The sequence below is a fragment of the Rhipicephalus microplus genome, chromosome 3 (genome assembly GCF_043290135.1).
Source record: "Rhipicephalus microplus isolate Deutch F79 chromosome 3, USDA_Rmic, whole genome shotgun sequence".
Taxonomy (NCBI): Eukaryota; Metazoa; Arthropoda; class Arachnida; order Ixodida; family Ixodidae; genus Rhipicephalus; species Rhipicephalus microplus.
Genome location: NC_134702.1, coordinates 170,798,226 through 170,818,519, shown reverse-complemented (window position 1 = coordinate 170,818,519; position 20,294 = coordinate 170,798,226). Strand labels below are relative to the sequence as shown.

The window sequence follows — 20,294 nt, the reverse complement described above, 5'->3', positions numbered from 1 at the left end:
TCCACTGAGCCACCGAGGGGTACCTGCTTCAGTTCAAACGGCAAGCTATTTATGTCTACTACTTACCACTGTTGGCAGGCATCTCGGGGGAGGAGGGAGGGGAACTGTCGTGTTTTCAGCGTTATCAGCAAGATAGCGCAATGAGCCTGTGGTGGCTCTCATCCCTCACGCGTACTTTGGCCGGCATAGAGGAGGGTAGTGGACGATCTCTCGCACCTTATCTCTAGGTGAGGAGGATCATACGTCTTGGCTGGTGTAAGGCTTGCACTGGAAGGATTCTGTTGTAGTTACAGTGTGCACAAAGGTTACTACAATCGTTGCACAGCCTCCGTTTGCAAAAAGGGCACGCTTTTGAGACACAGTGAAGTAACAACTGAAACGCTTATTCGCGTTCATCTGTATTCATGCGTCATTTGTGCGTGAGAAACGCAGGGCACGTCTCAACCTGCTTACCATTCTGCACGTGACCTTCCAATTTCTTGCTCTCGTGTTCATTACTTCGCCTTTGCCTTCAAAGCTGTGACTTTTTTTACGTTTACCACTGCCTGTGACACCATGTTAGTGGTGGGCCTTCATAAGAGCATGGTTGCCATCTACTATCTTGTTGGGCACAAAGGCTTTATTGTCCGCAGCAGACGATTTCATTTTCACTTGCTGCTCATAAACAGCATAGCTTTTGTCTGCCCGAAAGATGATTGTGTATAACAAGCCTGTTGTGATTGTTGTACAGGTTTGTGGGCCAGCTACTGCGCCTGCTCGTGTGCCACAACGAGAAGTTTGGCACCCAGATCCAGAAGCACGTCAAAGACTTGGTGGCCCACGAGATGAGCCCGACCCTGTACCCAATCCTCTTCGATCAGATCAAGGCCATCGTCGAGAAGTTCTTCGACCCCCAGGGCCAGGTGAGTGGTGTCGCTGCCCCGTTGTAACTTTTTGAAAAATTGACCACTCCTTGCACCCTCCCTCCGCACAGGAGGGCGAGGGACAGTCTTTGAAGCTGGACGTGCATGCTGGTTCGCGGCCCAATCGCTCGCGCGACTGCAGGACCGTGCGTGGTCCCAAGGCGGGCAGCATTCACGCGGCCGACCAAAAGAGCGGGACAAACCGACAGACCGCCGATTTCTGCTTCGGCCCAAAAATGGTGCGCTATGGCCGAGAGGCGCCGTTTGGCAAGATCGACAAGCCGATAAGTGTGTAGCGCTGCGTTGCATGTGAAGCTTCTTTAAAGAGACTAACAACGGTTTCTTGAGATAATCGTAGGAAGAAATTAACAATTATTTATAATGATAAAATTAAGAATGGTGTTGTAGCTTTAAGTCAAAACTATTATTTGAATATATTTGAAATAGGCATGCGCTATTGCAAATCAACGGTATCTTGCTGCAGGTAAGCAAAGAAACTTCACTGCAGCTTTTATAGTAGCCTGGATGAAGTCTTGAGATGCAAAGACTGACGTGCCAGTGTCTCTGCATCAAAAAAAAAATTATATATATATATATTAGACTTTTAATAGACCGCCATAATAGACTTATTTCAGACCTGAACTGCTCGTAAGTGCTATTTACTTTGACCAGAGTGGCTGCAAGTTTGTTGACTATTGGTCTATCTACTCTGCATGCATTTTAAAATGTGATTTGATTTCAGATGTAGGCTGGCGTTGCTCAAAAGTAGACGCATTTGAATTGTACTTGTGCGTGAACAGAACATGAATTGAATAGCGCTTAGAGGCTAATCATCCTGTTGAATATAGAGTGCATTTTTATTTGAAAATGGACATTTTTTGTGGTTAACACGAAACAATGGTAATGATTAGAGTGCTGCTTCAAACTGTGACTTTTGCAAGCAACTGCTTCAAACCTTCTCTGAAACAGCGCTGAGAAAATGAATGCAAAGAACATGAACCTTGTGACTAACGTAAACACTAGACAAACCAATAACAATCTGTGTACTATTATTATAGAATGCTGTTGTAGCAAAACAGCCATTCAGGCTAGTTGGTATAACGGCTCATTGTGAACACAAGAAGTGGGGTGCAGTATGTAACAAGAACTGCAGAAGAAAAGTTCTTCTGTGTTGTCTTTCTCTTCTCCTGTCCCTGTTATGTACTGTGTGCCACTCCTTGCATTCAGAACGAATCTAGAATGCTAGTATGCAGCTTTGTCGACTCTGATTTCGTTTATGCAATCAGAGCTGGCATATCAAGCATATACCATATTTACAAGCATAATTTATGCCCTTGCATAATTTGCACACCCCTGATATTTAGCCAGCTTTACTTAAAAAAATATATATACAGTCGAGCCCCCTTATAACGAATCTGAGCATGACGCGGCATCCGTTCGCTGTATCCCGAAGTTCGTAGTAAATTAAACACAGCTTTTAAAAACAGTTGCGAGTGAAAATACAAACTTTTTCTGCCTCAAAAAGTCCGTGATGCACGTGTTTCGAAGAGCAGAAGCGATAAGGGCGGTCTCGTGTTCATTTAAAACGGCAGGGTGCTCATTTGCAGAGGCCCATGGCATAAGCTGCATGAGGCACTGGCTTCAAAGTTTCGTCGATCTCGCAATCTGAATCCTTCAAATCGCTCTCGCCACGTACTTCATTCACAATGTCCTAATATGTGCACGGTTCCGCAGTGTCGGCATCATCGTCGACCATAATTAAACCATCGCAACAGATGTCCCGCCCTCTCTCCCAGGTCGCAGTCGACGACGCGCTGCCACAAATCGCCGCCGCAGTGACTCTGTTCGGAAGCTTCAGGCTCGGCATCGGGCCTGACGTCAACGAACTCGGCCTTGCGAAAACAGTTTCGCGCGCATGTAGCCGTCACCGCTGCCAACGAAATATTCACCATCTCCACAGCTGAATACCGGGACGCCCAAAGCGGCAAGTTGGCTGCCAGGTGGTCAACAGCTATGAGCAAGCGCTCCGCAAAGCGGCACCTAACGCGTGGATTACGCTCAAGCCAAGCGGTCACACTTTTGACGTTTTGTTGAGCGGCAGGAAAAAACTTGCTAGTCCTTCCGTCGGCCATCATGACCACACACGCCCACCAAGAGTGAGCAAGACGCGCACAAGCGACACGCATGCCAGAACGCGTGGAACAGCTTTGGGCCCATTTGCAGTCGCAAAACGAAACTAATTCGAGCCAGCGTGGCAGGCGTCATGGAGCGGTGGAGGCGGGCGAAAGGGTTGTGATCAGTACAGGTGAGCAGACTTGCGAGAGAAGGGCAAGGAGTTGAGATAAAGAGAGGGGAGGATGCAGTGGGAGGGCGACCTTGAAAACCAAAACACACGGGCAGGAGGCAGGTTGGTTAGCTTGCTTGAAAGGTCCATGAAATTCACACGTAGAAAAACTTGGAAAGAGTGCATGGCCGCCTGAATCAGTGCGCGCGGCGGTGTTCGAAGAATCGGCGGCCGTGGTCAAAAAATCGTTTTGTTGTGCCGGCGGCTTTGCATGGCATCACGAACTTGGATATTTCGCAATTGTTTCCGCGCAAATTAACAGCCGTTTTCGCTCTTCCGTACGCGCGCGGAAGGCATGCTGAGCCGAGTGCGAAGTGAGCGAGAACAAGCCCTAAACACGAAACGAATTGCAAATTATCAGTCGATGGGGTATCGTACGTGCGTGCACTAGACGCAGACTATCGGATACAGTCGGTGGCCGACGATGTTGGCAAATGGTCTCGTCACTCCAAGCCGGCGACGTCAACGACAGTACCAGCGATCAAAAACAGGTTAGATGGCTGACCGGTGTTCGAAAGGTCGGTGGCAGTGTGAAAACATGGGCCTCGTCTGGCGATGCAGGGTGCTCAGAGTAGCGGGGGGACAAAGGACAGAGAGGTGTGTAACAAAAAGCGGTCGGGAAGAGCAGCAACTACAGGGGCGCGAAGGCAGGGTCGGCGTTTAACTATAAATATGTATGGGCACCTCGTGGATGCCTGATCGAGGGTCGAAATTGGTTTCCCGGCAAGTCGACAGACCGCTGACTCCGTTCACTCTAACCGATCAGCGGCGCTCGGAGACATTCGTTGTAAGTGCGATTTTGTGCCATTGAACCAATGTATATTTTCACGGTCACGCAGATATTGTTCGTTTTAAGCAAAAGTTCGTTTTAAGTGGGGCCATTATATGTGGGCTCGACTGTAAATGTACTCGCATATTTTGCACACCCCGATCCACCATGAGCCAGTTCACCAGCACGCGCTCGAAGAGACTTTGGATTCTTGGATGCTTTGCATGGCCGTGGTGACCCTCACCGAGCAGACAAGCACAGTCAAAAAGACTGCGAGTGCAAAGTTCCTTCCTCTAAGGATTTCCCCTGAACTAGAGTCTCTAGAATACCGCACCCGAGCGCCCAAACTGGTTGATGGGTCGTCGGAACTGCTCGAGCGTTTGCCTTCCTCTATCTCCCCATCTCTTCCACCGGAAAAAGCATGCCCGCAACACCACAGCACAAACTACTTTCTGCACGTTATGGTGATTGTCCTCTGTTAATACGGCTTCGTAACAAGTGTTAATAATTGTAAGACGCACTGGCAATGCTTTGAACTCCAGGAGCTGTATGGTATATTTTGCCATCTACACTTGAAACACCATTAGCTGCTTCCAACTAGCATTTTTTCTCATTCAAAAACACTTATTGCTGCTCCAAAGTGGCAATTTTTCTGCTCTAAAATCTGCCCCAAAAAGTAAAATGTCGCTTCCATCACTGTCATAGTGTTAGCGAATTTCTGTTGTTTCAGAAACATATAATTTAGTGGTTTGTTTGCAAACACACAACTCTTGATTGGGTGAATAGATTTATATTTCAGAAAAAGCTCCTGGCTACCTGCACTTTTTGTAGCATGCTTTACTTCTTGCTTTTACATTAATTCTTTTATTTAATGTAGGGGTGTGCGAATCTCAAAATTTTCAAATACGAATCGGATATGAATACATAGCTTCGAATACGAACCGAGTATCGAATAATGAAGAAGTGCAATTTTTTTCTGCCAGTGATACTTTACTCTATCGTATATTTAGATTAGAAACGGTACAGCTGTTGTTATAGCCAGTTATTGCACACAAAAGTTGAAAATATTTCAAAAAAAAAATTGTACTTGCCAGAAAGCATAAGACTAATAGTTGCGCTTGTGACTGTGACGTTGGGTTCAATTCACCTGATGAACAAATCTCTTGTATCTTTTTTTGTGTGGTAGCACTTTATTACAAAAAAAAGAAAGAAAAGCTTTGTACCTGCCTTGATGACTTCTGAGCATGAGGCCATTGGTTTGATTTTGTAAAATTTAATAGCCATATACTCGAGTCTAAGCGATTATTAAAACAGTCTAGGTCGTCACAATTCATTCAGTTATGGCTTAAAAGACCTCGATTTTATAGTTTTCTTGTCCCCTGTTCTCATATCCGGGCAAGTCACTAAGGAAAATGGGAGTACTTAGGGGCGTTTTTCAACTACACAGCAATACTCGTTATCTTGCTTGCTTCCGCTGCCTTCTCGAGGACCGTGTTTGCTATTTCGCGATCGAGAATGCTTTGCTGTGCTGATAGCTACACGGTCGTGACCGAGGTGTACCGTGCGCGCAGTAGTAACGCGAGGTAAGCGCACGAGATAGATGATTACTAATGTGTGATAAAAAGACGCCCCAAATGCGCTTTTTTGCTGATGAAGCTACAACTCTCGGCGGCTAGGGCACTATTTTGCCGCATCGCGACCTCTTCGGCACACTGGCTACAGACGGCAGTAAACTGACGTTGGCAAAAGAGCAATATCATAGCAATGGTCTAACGGAGGGTTGATTGCAGGAGACGTTGCCGCGCGAGCTCGATGCGCGTACGACAAATTTTCAGAGGTGCAGTTGTAAATGCAGCGGAACTACGCAGTAATCCGTCCGTCACCTTACGTGCGTTGCAGTTAGCAATGGAGAACTACGTATATGTGGTGACGCCATTGTAACGGTACCAAAAGTGCATGGCCTTTTCTATGTTGGCCATTGCGTGTAAAAACACTTCAGCTCATTCACAAACCCTGCCGGGGTGGTCTAGTGGCTAAGGTACTTGGCTGCTGACCCGCAGGTCACGGGATTGAATCCCGGCTGCGGCGGCTGCATTTCTGATGGAGGCGGAAATGTTGTAGGCCCGTGTGCTCAGATTTGGGTGCATGTTAAAGAACCCCAGGTGGTCGAAATTTCCGAAGCCTTCCACTACGGCATCTCTCATAATCATATAGTGGTTTTGGGACGTTAAACCCCATATATCAATCAAGCTCATTCGCATGATTGTGTCCGCTATCATGACATCATTCTGGAACTATGAAGAGGGTATACATGCTGAAGTAACGACACAGCTGATGGACCACTCGTCAGGCTTCGACATGTGCGCGTACGTTTCTACGGTGAGCCATTGGCGAAATATGGCATGTCTATACATGAAACCATCGTACGTCATACCATCGTCATACCATGATACATCAAGCTGAGCGCGCCCCTAGCTAGTTGCACACGGTGCATCGCCTAAAAGCTCACTCCATCAGCACCGTGCCCCGTAACGTACACATGTGCATTTGCCCTCGCGTAGAGATTTTTTTTCTTTGTGCTCGCTCAGCACGAGACCGAGCAAAGGTGTGAAGACAATTTTGTCGAGCTAATGTGGCGGCGACGAGTTGCCTTCGTTTCCATGAGCGATACGAACTTGCGGTCCAGCGTGCAGCAGATGGCGTGGTCAGTATGCTTAGATGAACCACATGAACCACATATTCGAAATTTTCGAATATGTGGTTATCGAATCGAATACAAATATTACAAATGCAATATTCGTCGAATATTCGAAACTTTCGAATATTCGCACACCCCTAATTTAATGTCTTAATCATTGTACTTAAAGATTTATATTGTTCATAAAGCATTAGGATAATATTTGTATGATTTATTAGTGGTGCCTATGGTATTCGAAGACTTGTCAGAGAGGACATCCTTTTATGTCTTATTCAAACTTTTCTTTTTAATATTCCAATACCTCTACTTAGACTTCTTATGGTATATGGTTGCTGCATTGAACAGAGCTTAGGTGGTTTAATAGAAAGTACTTGATCATCAAACAGGGTTTACCTTTCTTTATCACTCGAACAAAAAAAAAAAAGTGAATACGGAAAGAGGGTGGTTGGGTTAGGTTAAGAATAGAGAAGGTTAGACATGTTGGGCTTGCTTCAGCATTCATTTCCTGTTATTGAACGCATTTTTCTTGTCTCAAGGAGATTCACTTGTTAGTTATATTTGCTTTTCATAGCCTCACAACTGCTTCATCCCTTACTGTCCTTAAAAAATCAGTCTCACTACTCGAGCTGTCTGATTTTTTTTTTTTTCAAAAAATTAACAATGGTAGCTTCAGCAGGCTGCGTGGCAACTCGTGAAATGTTGCCTTAATCTGAAAACACATTTCTTGTACAAATGAGTAAGCGATCGCCTTTTCTTGAAATACCAAGGGCCGTGCGCCCTTGGTAGACACCAACACGCAGTTCATCGAGCACGTCATTTTCATCATGAAGAGTGTCTTTGAAAACCGGGCGGACCACACCACGGAGCACCTGGGGGTCACCTGGGGGTTACATTGTGGCACAGACTCTGTGATCTTGTGTAGCCCAAAAAAGCTTTAAAAAAATTTTCGACTTGAATTCTTCAAGCTGCTTTTGTATTTACACACCACTCGTTGTGTTGAGGCATGGGCACTGTGCTTTATGTTTAAAATGTAGCCATGAGGCTTTCATCATTGCGATCAGTAAAACGAAAACAAAGAAAGCCCGAGTAGTGCTTTCAAACAGACGAATAATCGCCCAGATAAGTTCACATATAAACGCTATCTATCCACTCTGATAAAATTTGTCGTTCTACCGGTTTAGCAACCAAGTCGTCGGGCTTGCAGAACATTGATGAGCAATTACATTGCAATATTAGGCCTTAATGTGTCTGTGAACTTTTATATATATATTGGTACACTTTTTGTATCCCAGATAAAAATGTATAACTGGTTAGAGTTTAACTGCTTTGAACTGCTACCAGCCTAAAACTAACTTGCATAACATTGTTTCATGGTTGGAATCTAACTGCTTTCAACTGGTACCAGCGAGAAACAAACTCGCATAAGATAGTTTCATGACAAGAAATATGTGAACACCCTTGTCTTCATGTTCACATTCCACATATAACACGAGTTCATCACGCACATCAAGTTTAATTTAAACTTCATTAAACTGAATGCTTTATTGAATTTCTCTGTCTTGCCTTGTTACGTAAGTTATTTGTCCAGTCAGCACAAAACCTGAGCTGGTCTGCTACTCATTGTAGCTTGAAATTATCTCAGAACTGTCTCGTTGAAATGTATGGGGAAGCAGTGATCATTAAGACTGGCTTGCCGTACATCTCTTCCCTGCACCTGTTGCTCTTGCAGGTGACTGTGATAGACACCAACACGCAGTTCATCGAGCACGTCATTTTCATCATGAAGAGTGTCTTTGAAAACCGGGTGGACCACACCACGGAGCACCTGGGGGTCACCAGCATTGAGGCCATGATGCTCACCATCGTCAGGTGGGTGCGGTCTTAGAACATTGCTCACTTGGGCAACGTGGTTAAAGGGTGCTTGTGTGGGGGACTCATCCCAGCGGAGCTTTGCTTTGGATCATTCCTAATGAGCCGTTCTCCCCCACAGTCATTAAAGTCGTGCGTTGCCACCGCACACTTGCACAGGTACAGCGGTGCAAGTGTGCAGAACTGAAGCACTTGGCATCACTTGGTCGTTCCAGTGGTGAATTTAAGTTGGCAGCATTAGTATACGTCATGGTAGCACGTTTTAGTTGTCTGAATAATACGTGTTCACCAAAGTCTTTTGACCATATTGAATTGTTCTTCAGTAGTTTATGCCTCCTCAGTTCTCTTCCATATACTTTATCAGCTGATATGCCGTTTGCTAACAGGTCTGTGAAATTTCTTTTGCCTCTGTGTAAAATGCCGCACAAAGGCTCTGATGGCGCATTGATTTAGGCCATACAGTTTCTGACAAGTGCCTTTCGTGTTCACAGCTCGCTGTGTCGTCTACTTGTGGAATCTGCCTGCTGAGTCTGTATCGAGGTACATTGTTTCATTTCACGTGACTGTTGTCATCCTTCCAGGGAAGGCGAAATTCACAGCATCCTTCTTCATTCAACTGATTTCTTGGACTGCTGTAGCGTCTGTTTGTTGCAGAACTCAGTTTTTTCATAAGCTCTGACACAAAGACTTTCTGAATTTGCTGGAGATTCCGAAGCACATTCTTCTTCTACACATGTTCCAACCATAATGACAGTGGAACAGTCAACGGAAGTGGACCTTGGGAAAGGAAGTGGCCCTTGCTTGGTCCATCCTAGTTTGGTGTGCACCGCTTTTAAATTCCTCCATTTGTTGCACACACCATTCACGTTTTCTCTCACAAAATGCCAGTAGCAGTCAGAGCCAATAAGCAGCGATACAGAATTTTCGTTCTCTTTCTCTAAGCAAAGTGCTCAAGCACTCATTCCACTTTCTTCCATCTTCTCTACAACTTTTCCCTCGGAGTGGGAATGCGCTCTCCACAAATAGCCCCCACTTCCAGAGCTTCAATTGCAATGCCTTTGTCTGTCTCCTGTGGGCGAAGAAGCACGCAGACTATTCTTGTCATTTTCTACATCTTTCGTCCTTCGAGCACTCCAACCAAAACAGATTCTTTTTGCAAGAGCTGACAGCCAAGTTGGCGAAATGCTTTGATGGTGATGAAACGCTGACTTTCTCCATCAAAGAGTACCCTGTAGTTCTTTGAAGACATTGTTCTGGCTATTCTGGACGTCAAGGACGGCAGGAGTATTACAGGACTCACTTGTTCAGAGAGAAGGTTTACTGCGGTCACAGATGCTTAGTTTACCCTTTTCTGGAAGTACGGGTCACACATGGGCGTAACATGGCATCGGGAGCATCTAGCCCAATTTTGCCTTCCTCTGCAGTCTCTTGCCATGTGACCTTGCTTGAGACATCGAAAATTTCCCCTGCCTTGGTGAGAGTCTTCTTCTTGACTGCTAAACTCCGTTTTCGCAGACGTCAGTGCGATGCTTCGATGATTCACAAAAAGGCTTGAGTCATTCTTCCCCAACACACTTGATAGAGCTGCTGGTGACGATAAAATACGATGTCCTGCTTGCCATGATCTCTCTGCAGCTTCCCGACTGACTTCTGGCCTTTTTGGCGATGCATAAGCCATCAGAGCTTCTTGGCAATGAAGCTGATGATTGAAGTACTCCACAAGTCTTTGCAACTCTTTCTCTGCCTTCGTCATTGTGTCCTCTAGGTCCTTTAGCATTCGCATCGTTGATGCCCTAGTGATCGTTGTCGTTAGCTTCTGGAGTTTGTGGTACTACAGAACCAAGTCCGATGGCACGACTTGCAAGCGAATCTGTTGTAGCATGGAGCAGTACGTAGAAGGGCTTGTTCCAAGCGCTTTGAGACTCCTCACGTGGACTTGTACTTTGTCATAGAGTTCTCAAAGTTCAGTGGTGCTAGAAGATGAGAAGACTGGTCTTAGATCTAAGAGGCTTTAAAGATGTTACTGAATGATAATCCTCTCGTCCCTGAAGCATTTCTTGGGAATGTCTACTGCATCTTTATGGCATTTTTCCGATGATTGAAGTCCGGACATGGCTGGACCGGCAGGTCCAGTGAGAAGTGTGCTCAAGTAGTTTAACTTGTCGACAGCGCTGAGACCGTCGTTGTTATGTAGTGCCATTGAGAACTGCATCTAAAATCGATGCCATTGCTGTTGACTGCCATTGAATTTCTGTAGCTCTAGTTGCGGCAGCCGGTACGTAACATTCAAGGAAGCTTGGCTCGTCATCGGGTGCGAGACTCGGGACGCACGATCATTCTGAATAGAAAAACGCAGCTTTTACGTCAGCGTGACAATCTTATTCCCACGACTGCTCGCGTCTACCATTTTGGTCTCAATCAGCTCGTCGGGCGTCTCATCTAGTATGCTGTCATCGATCTTCCTTAACTGACCGTACATCGCGTTAATTTGGTCGATTGAAACGCTGACCTGTGACGATGACAGCTCTTGTCCCCGTAGGCCTTCCGCTTCTTGTACAGTGGAATCCAGTTGCAAGCGGAGGCACTTGCGTCATCGGGGTAGCCGCTGCTTGGTTCATTCGGCAGCCAGAAACTGTTCGCCAAAGGTTCAGTGGTCACAACGCACACCATCAATCGATGAGATTGTTGTCGTTTCGAAGATCTCGTAGGGTATCGGCACCATGTGTTGAACCTCGAAGTCCGCCGGCTGCCAGGCTATTGTGGAGGACAAGAGACGGCACGTCCGAAAGGAATGCTTTTAATGGAACAATAAAATAAAACACAGATGACGTCGTGCTCTCGGGCGAGGGGCAGCTTGTGAGGAGCACTGGCAATGGTAACGAACGGTGACTGCTAGGTTGATGACGATGAAGTTCTGACAATCATGACCCCATTGGCCATTGAGGCAGATAGCTGAGTTACATAGAAGGTCTTGCAAAAAGTATTTTTCTGATCAAGGATTCAGATGTAAAACATTAACCCCTGTGGTCTTTAGCCTGATTATATTAGCATAAGTCCCATCTGTCAGTGTCGTTCTCAGCTACTTCACTATGCGTGTTTAATTTTTGCTATGATTCCCAACGAAGTCCTTAAAACTACTGACGTTTGGGAATTCTTTTGTTCATCCACAGAAACCAGTGTTAGGTGTAGAGTTAACACTTGGGAGATATTTCAGAGCAAAAACCATGTGCTCTGTTAGTAGCGCCATGTCGTTCCTTTTCTGGTGAACGTTTCAGGTACGTGCGACACCTGGACACGACGGTGCACGCGCTCCACATCAAGACCAAGCTGTGCCAGCTGGTAGAGGCGACCATGGCGCGAAGGGACGACCTGGCCTTCCGCCAGGAGATGAAGTTTCGCAACAAACTGGTCGAGTACCTGACCGACTGGGTGATGGGCAACAGCCACCAGATGGCGCCTCCTGGCTGCGGGGACGTGACGGCCATCACTCGTGACCTGGACCAGGCGTGCATGCAGGCAGTGGCGGCCCTCCTGTTGGGCCTGCCCCTGCAGCCGGAGGAGAGCGACCGGGGAGACCTCATGGAGGCCAAGTCACAGCTATTTCTCAAGTGAGTCTCCTCACTCTGCGTCACCCTTAATAGCTCGGGAAACCCTTCAGGAGCATCCCATAACAGATTGCACTGTATGAACAAGGAAATGTGCATTTCAAGCAGTCACTGCACCAATTGACCCTGCTTTAAATGCTTGGCTGCTGACATCAAAGGTGCAGTTTCAATCACAGTTATAATTGTTGCATTTTGAGAGATGCACAATGACCCCCATGTATTGTGTGATGTCAGTGCGTGTGAAGAGTTGAACGTGATACGATGATGAAAAACTTTATTACACCTATTGAGCAATGGGTGGAGTCCCCAGTTCGGGACCCCATTGGCTTGCGTTCCAGTCCTTGCTCGGGCCACTAGGGCCTCTTGACGTGATAGCGATATTCTGTTCCTAGTGCGTACTTCAAACACTTGGTGTATGAAATCGTTTCGAACTTGTTATGCACCCACTATATGGCCTTAAGGGTGCAGTAACGTGTGTGCCTTTTGTAGTGGGTGACTGGCTTTAACGATGAAGTCATTATGATTATACGTTCTGATGCCTAATGGCAATGTACGCTTATACCGCGCATTATTACGGCAATATTTCATGTTGTATTGTGAAGCATGTAGTATACAAGACACATGTGTTTGTAAAGCATGTGTTTGTAAAGCATGTGTTTGTAAAGCACTGCAGCATTATGTCTTGCAAGTTTGTCCTGCAAGACACGCAGCACTAATCGTTATACTTAGCTTCTGTATGTCTTGGCTGAATCTGCACGGCCCACATGCTGCAAACAAAGGAAGGGTTTTTTTTCTCATTCTTGCCAATTCATGGGCCGAGCTTTCTGTCTCAAAATTAAGGGGTCTCCTTCCTTTCCATCTGTGCAGGTACTTCTCACTCTTCATGAACCTGCTGAACGAGTGCAGCGAAGCGGCACCCGACGAGAAGGACGTGGGCCGCCATCGGCTCCAGTCGTCCAAGTTGGGTGAACTGCGCACCTGCACCATCCAGGCCATGTCCAACCTGCTCAGTGCCAACATCGACTCCGGCCTGATGCACTCCATCGGTGGGTTATTACGAACGGGCTTGCTTTCACTGTCGGCTTCTTTCATCTCCCGCCAATTCATGGAAAGACAGCACTTTGTAGTACTATGCAAGGCTCATTGAATGAAATATCTCAGTTTAAGACTAAGTTCTGCACATACCTTTGTATCCACCATCTTCTGCTGTGGTGGCTGCATTTTCGATGGAGGCAAAAGGGCTGTAGGCCCGTGTGCTCAGATTTGGGTGCACGCTAAAAAGACCCAGGTGGTCGAAATTTCTAGAGCCGCCCACTCCGGCGTCTCTGATATTCATATGGTGATTTTGGGACATTGAACCCCACATGTCATCATCATATTCACCATTTTCAGTTTATGTCACATCAGCATTGTAGTGGCTTAAAGACTTGCACCAGAACTACCGTCATCACTAGTGGCCAGATTGTAATCACGTGATGCGATTGCCTTAAGTATTTGCGCATTTCGGTCATTACACTGGAATTTTTTAGGTTTGTGCAAATATGTAGAAAATTTAGGTTCGAACCAAATTCGAAGTGAATAGCGATCTTGGTCAAATGATTTAGAATGAAATTCAGATAGTATATATGACATAATATGAGAAAAAGAAATGGGCATATTTGTCATGACCTAACTAAGCTGCACAATATTTATTTAAAAATAGAAATAAAGCCTGCGCAAACACCGTTTTTTTTTTTTTTTTTGTTCAAGGAAGTGGAAACAAGTTCATAGTAGTAGGATTTGACATCCAGTAGAATGCAAGTTATAACTTGTAAAACTTGCTACGTTTTAAAATTAATGATACTTAGAGCATATAAGCCACCATAACAAGCGCTAAAACCTAACCGATGAATCAATGTGACAGTAACAGGTTAATTGAACCTTGAAGTGTGGCTTCGCGGCAGGGTGGATTTTTTTTGGATAAGTGTTTTCATGGCTTAGCACCTCTTCACTGCAGTGAAACCGCGTTTACAGGGGATTACTTGTGGACTGCTATACGTATGTTACTGTATTTACTCGCATAATCAGCGCACTCACATCATAGGTGCACCCTTAGTTTGGCCGTAAAAAATTCGATTTTTTTAATTCCGCAGATAATACGTGCACGCCGAACTTGGCCGTGATCAGAAACGATTCTACCCCCCAGCGGTACAGTTTAGACACGGTCTCTGTACCCTGAAGAGAAAAAAGAAGGCAAATCGACGAGCAAATAAAAAAATTTAAAGTGCAATGACCTAACCAACGTGTTTGTCGAAATTAAACTCGAAAAAAAAAAAAAAAAAGCATCCGTGAGCGAAAAAAAAAAAAAAAGCGGCTGTTACTTACTGGTACCCCCCAAATCGCTACGCTCCTGGGAGGTCACGTGTACAACGCCCGGGGCTTGATTGGCATCACCACTATGAGAGAAAAAAAAAAAGAAATACTATTTTGCAAGCGGTGTGCATATGTTGTGGTCGTGTATTCAACTTTGGTTCCATCATGGGGAAGTACGCAAGCTACATGGCTGGATTTAAACTGAAGGCAGTGCAGTACGCGCTAGAGCATGGCAACTGGGCTGCAAGTAGGCATTTCGGTGTTGGAAAAACCAGTATTTGGTACTAGAGGGATCAAGAAGAAAAGCTTAAGGCGGCGAAGGAGACACAATGGGCTTTCCACGATGCCAAGACTGGCAGGTATCTGAACGTTGAAAAGCAACTGGTCCGGCATATACAGGAGCTACGACAAAGCGGCTGTGCTGTGTCTTTGGATATTGTGCAGACTAAGGTGCACAGAATAGCCCGAGCACAGCGCATCGAAGCAAAAGAGTTCAAAGCCAGCTCTGGATGGACAACTCGTTTCACGCGGCGCCATGGCCTCGCACTGAAAAGGCAGACCACCTTGTGCCAGCGCTTGCCCGCAACATATGAGAACAAAGTAGTGGACTTCCTAGGATCGTTTCGTTATGAAGCTCCGACAGCAGAAAGACTTCATTTTATCTCAGATCGGCAACGCTGATCAGACCCCCCTTTGCTTTGATATGCCGCGGAACACGACAATGGAGGAGAAACGTGCATGAAACGTCATCGTCAGAACGTCTGGCGCTGATAAACAACGATGCACCGTAATGCTGTCGGTGACAGCGGATGGGTGCAAGCTACCACCTTACGCGATTTTTAAACGAAAGACGCTCCCAAAGGTAAATTTATGTCAAGGCATCTATGTCAGAGTCCAGGAAAAAAGCTGGATGAGTGCAGAACTCATGGTGGATTGGGTGAAAACAGTCTAGGGTTGGCGGCTGGGTGGTCTGTTGTTCCCATCCATGCTTGTGCTGGAGAATTTTCATGGGCACCTAGTAGACCGTGTACGAGATGAGCTGAAAGAGCTGCACAAAGATCTGGCAGTGATTCCGGGTGGCCTCACATCGATACTGCAGCCTTTGGACGTGTCCTTGATTAAGCCTTTCAAGAACAATGTTCGGAGGCTGTACACCACCTCGATGGCTGGAGGACATCAGCTGACTCCAGGTGGTAAGACTAAGAGGCCGTCTGTGTAAATGTTGTGTGCTTCGATCGTTGAAGTGTGGCAGGCGATCTCCAACGAAGTCGGCATGAAAAGCTTCAAGAAGACGGGCGTCTCGAATGCACTGGACGCGAGTGAGGATGACATGTTGTGGGGTGCGGATGATTTGGACACCGAAAACGAATCCCCGCTCGGCGAGGATGAATTTATGTTCTCCAACTCGGACTTCAAATAGGGAAAAGGAGGAACACCTACGAATTTTGTGTAAATAAATTTTACATGTGTGTGTGCAGTTGACGGCTCTCGCTTGTTTATTAAAAGGTACATCGGTATGTTTGTTTTATTCTGAATTAATTGGCAAGCGATAAAGTTGCCTTTTACTTGACAAATGTGCAGATTTAAAGCACGAGAACGGAGTAGAAAAACTTTTCGAGAATTTTATCCCACGTAATTGGCGCACCCCTAACTTCGAGCCGGATTTCCTGAATAAAAAAGTGTGCCTATTATGCGAGTAAATACGGTAATTAATTTTGAATATTTTGAAATTTTCAATATTTAAAATTTTAATTGACTCAAATTGGAATACTGTAATATTTGTTCAAATATTTGAAGCAATATAATATTTCCATAACCCTAACTATTTTGATTTCAAGTTTCATTCTGTGACCACTGTACAAATCATTTTGTAAATAAAAGTTCCAGGCATGCATGGTATTTACCGCATTTACTCACGTAATGAATGCACTTTTTTCTGAAAAATCGGAGCAAAGCTGGGGGTGCGTTTATTATGCGGGGAAAATTTTATGGAAACTTTTTCACTATGAGCAAAAAAATGCGGTAATGCAAAAAAATGTTAGGTCGCTCAGCTTCTTTGTTGCACTTCACTCATGTTCGGTGGTTGAAGGCACGCTATCTTCTGCAAGCTGTTCCCGGGCTGCCTGTGCACGCCATGAAAGTGTTTCGAGGCTATCTTTTGTTGCAATCGTTTAACAGCAACAGTAGTATCTGCTCTGATCTTGAGGGGCACCCACAATCGTGCTCTACAACGCCACGACGCACTTCGCCAACTTCGTGGCAACCTCGCACGATGACCGCGATGACGCCCTTGACATTGTAGCAAGTAACCAACATTGCAGCAAGCTACCACCGAATCATCAAAACAAACCGTCGATAACAAGGTTAATGACAAAATGCGGCGGCTGCCTCGCTTGTAATCGAAGGGAAAATCGGGGACCATGTTGCAGAAATAGTCGCGATCTTCTCAGGGCGACAAGCGATTTCTTTCTGGTTTTTCAGAAACCTGCAACGTGATGGTGACGAATGGCCCTTCCTGACAGCCATAGTGACAGCAAATGCTGTCATCGTGGCTCGAAAATTGCTTGCATGTGGTTAGGCCTTAAAGCTTCGTATTTGTGGAAGTGACCATCTGTTGGCGCAGGAAGTTTTGTGACCTTCGCTCACTGAGTGCTTGTCAGCTGCGATGTCTGTACACTAGCATTGTTCGTGAACCTAGTTGTGGCGCATAGATAAAAAAGACTGGGTATGTGCCGCGCACAGATGGAAAGAAAAACTATATGGCGCGTGGCAGCAAGCGAAGGGGGGGGGGGGGGGGGGGGGAAGCAAGCCAAAGCGGACGAGGGAGGTCGGCATAATAAAACGAAATGGAAGAGATGCAACCGGCAAGGAGGCGCCAGGTGTCGGTTAGCTGGACTGCAGCAGATGAATGTAACGGGTGTGTTTATGGGGGGAGAAGAAAAATCTAAATTTTGACTACTAAAGTTGGGGGTGCGTTTATTATGCGAGTGCGTTCATTATGCGAGTAAATATGGTGTAAGGCTAAACTCACTTCTACACAAGTTTTGCCCAGAGATAACCTTCTGTGGTAGACGTTTTTCACTGTCATATTGGAAAGGGCATTACTTGATTGTTTCATGCATAATAGGCGAAAGTTTGCACTGTCTGTGGTGACAACTCGCGAAATATGCGGAATGCACAGCAGTGGAATGGTGGCATCTTTTGTGAAGCAATAGATGACATGTTGTTTGCAAGATGGGGTCTAAGCTTCTGAACACATGAAAGCAAACGCTTCCAACGCATCTCTTGGAAGCAAATTATTGGCCCTATGAAAGTTGTATTCATCTTCTCTAGGTGCTGTGAAAATCCTTCATCATATCATTACTGATATCTGCACATGCATCATTGTTGTTTCTGTTACATTTGATTTCTCAAAAGCTGGCGTGGTGAGGCCTTTATTTACTCACTTTGAGATGTTTAACCTGCGCAAATTTTCAAATTGCTCTGATTTGAAAATCTGTAAATTCGACTACATGTGGTGATTCTGTTAATGTGTTGCGATAGTTTGAGTGGGTGGATGTAGTACCCTAGACGAGGTGATGTGCTTGGCTGCAGGCCTGGGCTACCACAAGGATTTGCAGACGCGAGCAGCCTTCATGGAGGTGCTCACCAAGATCCTGCAACAGGGCACCGAGTTTGACATGCTGGCCGAGACGGTGCTGGCCGATCGGTTTGAGCAGCTGGTCCAGCTGGTCACCATGATTGGCGACAAGGGCGAGCTGCCAATCGCCATGGCTCTAGCTAGTGTGGTCATCACCCCGCAGATGGTCAGTCTACTCTGCCCGGCGGTTCACTTTGCTCCTCACAATATATTCGAGTTCTGTCGTCGCTGCCACATGATTCTCTTGGAAACTTCCAGTGTGCTGACATAGGTTGGATGAGATGGGTTCGTTAAATCTGAAATGCGATGCAAATTTTCTTTGAATTTATGGATCGTATTAAGGGAGGTGAAATAGGACAGGGCAGCATTTGTTCTGATTGCTTGTGGATTCCTAAAGCACCCTTTGTTGAAATCTGCTTGAGAACCCATGTAGATGGACTGACTGAGTGTACAAGTACAGTTTGTAAGGGATACCGTGTTGTCCTAGAGACTGCAAATTTTTGGCTGGCAATAGTGTTGGCGAATTGCATGCACCCGTTCTTTCAAGTGCACATTCAAAGCGTTTGTTGAGCACTTGTAGAGATGCATAAATTGATAAATCCAAAAGCCACATTACACTATGTACTACACTACTTTACACCATGTATTCATATGCACATAATGTGTTTTCCCAGATAAACCTGAACCCGCACTCTATTTTTGATGTGCGTTTACAGAAACTGCAATGTTTTAAAGGGGTAGGGACACGGATATTCTGGTGTGGCATTTTCTTGCTGTGATATGTTGCAAGAGGCCTATTAGTCATAACACAGCACATCACTTGCTGCGGCACATGACAGATAATTAATTACAGTCTGTTTATTTCTGACCATTCTCGGTCTGGGTGAGCCACCAGAATGACAGATTGCCGTATGCAACTAACACCGTCGAGCATGAAAAACAGCTTACAGAACTGTGATGCACTTGTACGCTGCCTGCATGGTTTTTTCCATGTGGCACGTTCAACGTGATGTCATTGCCGTTGCTTTCATCAATGTCACCTGGTGGCAGACTTTCATGAGGTTTTCGCATGTCAGCCATGGGTACAGATTCATAAGCGGTTGCCAAATACACCTGCTGGCACAAGTTCGGAAAAAGTGCAATGGCGACGGTATCATAATTTAGCCATGCAGCTCGGAGCTCAGTGGTGACGTCGCAGAGGTTTTTTGGTCACGTTCAGGTCACATGCAAACTTCGAAATTCATGTCAGCTACCTTCCAAGCTCGTCTCACTGCTCATATTTAGTACATGATGAACAGTGGGCTCTTAGTAACGCCTGTTTATGCTCCGACAACGACTGTGACAGGCCCCACCTCACGTAAAGTTGTTGGCCTACACGACGTATGTCCGGTCCGTACTCGAATATGCCAATATAGTCTGGGCCCCTTTTACTAAAGAATTAATCAACAACTTGGAAGGTGTCCAAAGAAAAGCGGTAAGGTTTATCTTTAACCGATATAAAATGAGCGACCCTCCGACAGAGCTAGTAAAACAAGCTAGCCTGTTCACCCTCGATAATAGAATCAAGATAGCCAGATTAAAATTTCTGTATGAACTAATTCACGGTCACCTAAAATTAGAGGCCTCAGACTATATATCCGTTGATCTAACAAGGCTAACCAGACTAAAACATCCCCAAAGGCTAACTGAATACTGGTTCAACGTAGACTGTTTCAAGTACCCTTTCTTTCCATTAGCAATAAGGGATTGGAATTCTCTAGACAACTCAATAACTGGTACCACGAGTTTAACAGAGTTCTCAAGGCTGGTAGAAAAGAAAATTGACACGATGTGACGATAACTTGTTATCACCAAGTGAATGTGTGTATCAACTCATTTGTGTTTCATCTTCTCACTAAATCATGAAAAGATTTGTAATGAAGAGTTTTTTTTTGTAACCTGTAATATCAAAACCTGTGCGGTATGTTACTTTTGTAAAATGTATGCGTTCCTTGTTCATACTTATTCAATGAAGAATGTATAATGTGTACTACGCTCCACCGACTGTGTAACCCCACATTTTTTCAAAATCTCTGACATGTACTGTGTCTATGCCCTTCCTGCGAGAATCCCACG

The 20,294-nt window shown here is 45.5% G+C and overlaps 1 protein-coding gene across 7 annotated transcripts in view; it reads left to right on the top strand.

The window, feature by feature from the left end:
- The window catches only part of LOC119168574 (neurofibromin 1), a 237,568-nt gene that overhangs the window by 101,503 nt on the left and 115,771 nt on the right, over nucleotides 1-20,294 (top strand). For 4 of the 7 annotated variants that reach the window (XM_075890501.1, XM_075890502.1, XM_075890499.1 and 1 more), the window contains 6 exons: nucleotides 731-902; nucleotides 974-1,141; nucleotides 8,443-8,582; nucleotides 11,858-12,190; nucleotides 13,055-13,233; nucleotides 18,134-18,345. In XM_075890501.1, coding sequence (XP_075746616.1) covers nucleotides 731-902; nucleotides 974-1,141; nucleotides 8,443-8,582; nucleotides 11,858-12,190; nucleotides 13,055-13,233; nucleotides 18,134-18,345 — 1,204 coding nt within the window. The remainder of the gene's footprint in view (nucleotides 1-730; nucleotides 903-973; nucleotides 1,142-8,442; nucleotides 8,583-11,857; nucleotides 12,191-13,054; nucleotides 13,234-18,133; nucleotides 18,346-20,294) is intronic. The other 3 variants (XM_075890506.1, XM_075890504.1, XM_075890503.1) reach the window with 1 other exon arrangement.